This window comes from Chenopodium quinoa, unplaced genomic scaffold (genome assembly GCF_001683475.1).
Source record: "Chenopodium quinoa cultivar QQ74 unplaced genomic scaffold, ASM168347v1, whole genome shotgun sequence".
Classification (NCBI taxonomy): Eukaryota; Viridiplantae; Streptophyta; class Magnoliopsida; order Caryophyllales; family Amaranthaceae; genus Chenopodium; species Chenopodium quinoa.
In genome coordinates, this window is record NW_018742738.1 from 9036978 (window position 1) to 9040496 (window position 3519).

Consider the following 3519-nt stretch of genomic DNA (forward strand, 5'->3'; position numbering starts at 1 on the left):
TCCGAATTCGAATCGAAATAAAACTCGATGGACAGCAGTTTTTGCGGATTTTGTTTTTATCATATATTTTGATATGGAATTCCAAATAAGGCATATCATATGTAGTTGGAAAGATATTGAAGTCTAATTTCCAATCCAATTAGAATCAGATTAAAATATTTTGTAGATAAAAAGATATGGCCGAAATAGTGGGACAATGTCAGTTTTGGATAGAGTTTCATCATATCTCATTCATATCTTTTTCGTTATAGCTCGGATTTAATATTATATTATATCATTGGAAAGATAATTTCAAGATCTATCCAAAAATATAAAATTTGGATAAAGATTATGAGGCACGAAAATAAAATCTGACTGTCTTTGAACAACTTTAAATTTAAATAGAATTAGGATTTAAGAAAAAGGAAAGTTTTTTAAAAAGGAAAGTTTTTATTGAGGAAATACAAGTTGATAACTGATATCAACTTGGGTTGTTAATATCAGGTTACTAACGTCATTTTACATGGATTAATGAAGGGCAAAAATGTCAAGTATCAAGTATCTACCGTTTTGCCAGTTATTCCCCGTTCTTGTATGTCCGTTTTGAAGTAGAACTGACGTTAACGACTTAACCCTCTTTCTCTCTCCTTACTGGTAACCTCTTTACCCTATTTCTCTTTCCTTACTGGTAACCTCTTCCTGACTCTCAAGGTTGGAATCGAATCCGTAAAGCGGTGCATCGCAGTTATGGATGGCGTAATTGCAAAAGCGCAGTTATTGATGGCTTAATTGCAAAAGAGCAGTTATTGTTGTCCGGATAAGTTACTGGGGTAGTAGGTGTGTTGGTTTAATTGCAAAATTGTTGTATCTTTGTCCGGATACAGTCCAGGCCGCACTAATCGTTTGTTGTTGGTTTTGCTGTTGGTGTTGCTGTTGGGTTTTCATCGAATTTCCGATTGCATACCTGATCATCAGCTGTTGGAAGTCGGTGGAGGAGTCGTGGAATTAGAGGGATATTCGAAAACCCTAGATTAAGGTAATTGAAATGGTTTATTTAATTTTGTATTTAATTTGTTGCTATATTCGCTGATTAGTTATTTGAAATATTCGATTTATCGTGGTTTGTTGAGTTTGGCATACTGGGATTAGTTTTAGAATGTTGTCTTTGTTTAGTGTTAATGAATAATCTTGTTGATGTACTTTGTAATTGGTTATTTTATTGCTGCAAATACTCATTTGAAGGGTAGAATGTATGGGTGGAAGGAGATGTTTGAAACGTAAAAGGAGTGCTATCTTGAAAGACAATTTGCAAGAGGTATTTGTCTGCAATAATGTACTATTGTAGCTTGTTTTTTAGGTCTTGAATTCAGTCGTTAATAATCGGCATTGTTGTGTTATTGTGTTATTGGAGGTTGATTATTACACACCAACTCCTTTGAAGGTTCTAACTGAGGACATTTATAAGGTAAATTGCATAAATTGACATTGTTGTTTTATTGGAGGTTGATTATTACCTGTATATTTCTTTAATTTGCTATTGATGGCTGTAGGATGATTCATTAATTGTTGGCAGTCAAATTAAAGCAAGAGGGTAGGTGTTATTGGCAAGGAATAGAGCTAGTAGTCGGGTGAGTAATTTGTTAAGGGACAGTGTGGTTAAATATTTTGCCAAATGATTTGTGGATGTAATTAGGTGATGTTGAACCTCTTATTTGCAGCCACCTAACACTAGCTGTCGTATTGAGACCTTTGGAAGAATTTGCCAAAATTTTGATGATTGGAGAATTCGATGGGTTGGAGAAATGGGGTTTGGTGGTCTTTTACACTTTGCAGGAGACATGCATCTCCCAAGGCAGCTGTCTTACTGATTAATGACTCGAATTGATACTCTCAATAGTAATTTAAGAGGTGTAGATGGTAGATTGTTCAACATTTCAAAGAACCAAGTACACTGGGTCCTAGGTATTCCTAACAGGGGATTTGTTGTTCCAACTTACAAATCATTGTCACAAGAGGGCAAGCTTAAGATTATAGACATAATGGGTAGGTATGGCAAATCATGGAATAGTAAATCAACCAAGACTAGTAGACACTACAAAACAGAGGGAATACATGTTAATAGGCAATTAATGGATGGGGTAGAGGGGCATTGGCAGGAACATGAGGAAGATGAGTTCAAGATGTTGTTCTTACTACTGTCATTGGAGATGTTGTTATGCCCGACACAATCCTCTAGGCTAGCGTCCGATCTTGTTCCTTCATTGACATGTGCCCCTAGGGCTGTGGAGTATGACTGGTGTTGTCTTGTGTTGAAGAAGCTGATGGATAGTGTTGCTGCATTTTCACGTAGATATTACTCGAGTGGTTTTGCTAGTGGGTGTGGTGGTTGCCTTATTTTTGTCGTGGTATGTCTGTCTCATTTCCTCATTTTTCCTTGTGTAATCTTCATTGTATTTGGATGTTAATTCTTTGTTTAAACCAATATAGGTTATGTATTTGGATCATCTTAATAGGAAACCTGTGGAATGGGGCGTTTTTACGAGGCTGGAAGTCTGGAACATGAACCAGATTCGGAGGGCTATAAAGGATGATCGCAAACCAGATGGTGGTGATTTTGGCCAACTTGGTGTATGTTCTAAAAAGTTCTAAAACGAGAAGATGGATGTTCTATTGATTTTTACTGTTTTATGTAGTCCTTGTTGGATCCTATTATTCACATTTTGTTCGTTCATCTATCTTATTGTAGACCTTGGATGTTGCCTATGGAGAACGACATCCTAGATTAGCAAGGGACACAGATGGGCCTGCGTAGTGTAATGAGGTTGGCTGAATACTTTGTAAATTATTTGAAATTTAATTTATTAGTTTAATGGTTCTTACCTATTGTAATTTGTTATTATCAGGTGTTGACCGTGTATAAGCTTTCGCAAATGAAGAAGCCTACACCCAGGCGTGTCTCGGCCACTAAGAACCTTAGGTAGTACAAGGGACAAGATGTATGTATGATGTCCGACCCTGCCAATATTAAGGATGTTGAATTTAAACTTGGTTGCTGTTTGAAAATCGAACAATTGAAGAGGTAAAAATGAATTTTATGAGCTGATTATTTAGAACCGGAATCTAACTCAGTTACTTATTATTTTGCTTATTTTGCTTATTCACAAGGTGATGGCCTTTGATTTTTATATAGTCTGTTCATCTTACTTCTAGATCTAATGATTAGTCATTTCATTAATCCTTCCTGATGTAGTAATTAAACTGCAGTGTGTATGTGTAGGTGTGTCAATTTGCCCATGTGACGAATTTCCTGTCACGGGCTCAGATTGTCAATTACCCATTCATGTTGGTGAGATGGGTATTGTGTATGTTATATTTTCCATGTGTTCCTCTGTGTGTTTTGTGAGTTGAGACGAACACTACAAGAGGGGGGGTGAATTGTAGGTGAGTTCCTAGTGACTACTTTTTCAAATATAAAACAGAATAAAATAGGAACTTGCAATGCACACAGGATTTTACGAGGAAACCTTCTAGTGCCCAACT

At 36.3% G+C, this 3519-nt stretch overlaps 1 protein-coding gene across 6 annotated transcripts; it reads left to right on the forward strand.

Moving 5' to 3' along the window:
* Positions 1-574: 574 nt before the first annotated feature.
* On the forward strand, positions 575-3195 carry LOC110724206. Of its 6 annotated transcripts, none has more exons than XM_021903615.1 (9): positions 575-816; positions 955-1015; positions 1222-1294; positions 1391-1444; positions 1530-1607; positions 1698-2384; positions 2467-2607; positions 2726-2800; positions 2883-3195. In XM_021903615.1, the coding sequence occupies exons 6-8, from the start codon at positions 1851-1853 to the stop codon at positions 2789-2791; spliced, it is 741 nt and encodes a 246-aa protein (XP_021759307.1). In that variant the 5' UTR covers positions 575-816; positions 955-1015; positions 1222-1294; positions 1391-1444; positions 1530-1607; positions 1698-1850; the 3' UTR covers positions 2792-2800; positions 2883-3195. The 6 variants fall into 6 exon arrangements, 4 of the variants coding, with proteins under 4 accessions (XP_021759307.1, XP_021759308.1, XP_021759305.1 ...); XM_021903616.1 differs by having other exon boundaries at positions 1227-1294; XR_002511899.1 differs by having other exon boundaries at positions 575-1015; positions 2493-2607.
* Positions 3196-3519: the final 324 nt, after the last annotated feature.

What these genes read in the sequence shown, in the direction of transcription:
- LOC110724206 (XM_021903613.1), top strand. Translation starts at nt 1,851, where the DNA reads ATGACTCGAATTGATACTCTCAATAGTAATTTAAGAGGTGTAGATGGT. An exon ending in GTTGCCTTATTTTTGTCGTG is followed by an intron (nt 2,385 to 2,466) that starts GTATGTCTGTCT and finishes AAACCAATATAG; the next exon opens with GTTATGTATTTGGATCATCT. An exon ending in GTGATTTTGGCCAACTTGGT is followed by an intron (nt 2,608 to 2,725) that starts GTATGTTCTAAA and finishes ATCTTATTGTAG; the next exon opens with ACCTTGGATGTTGCCTATGG.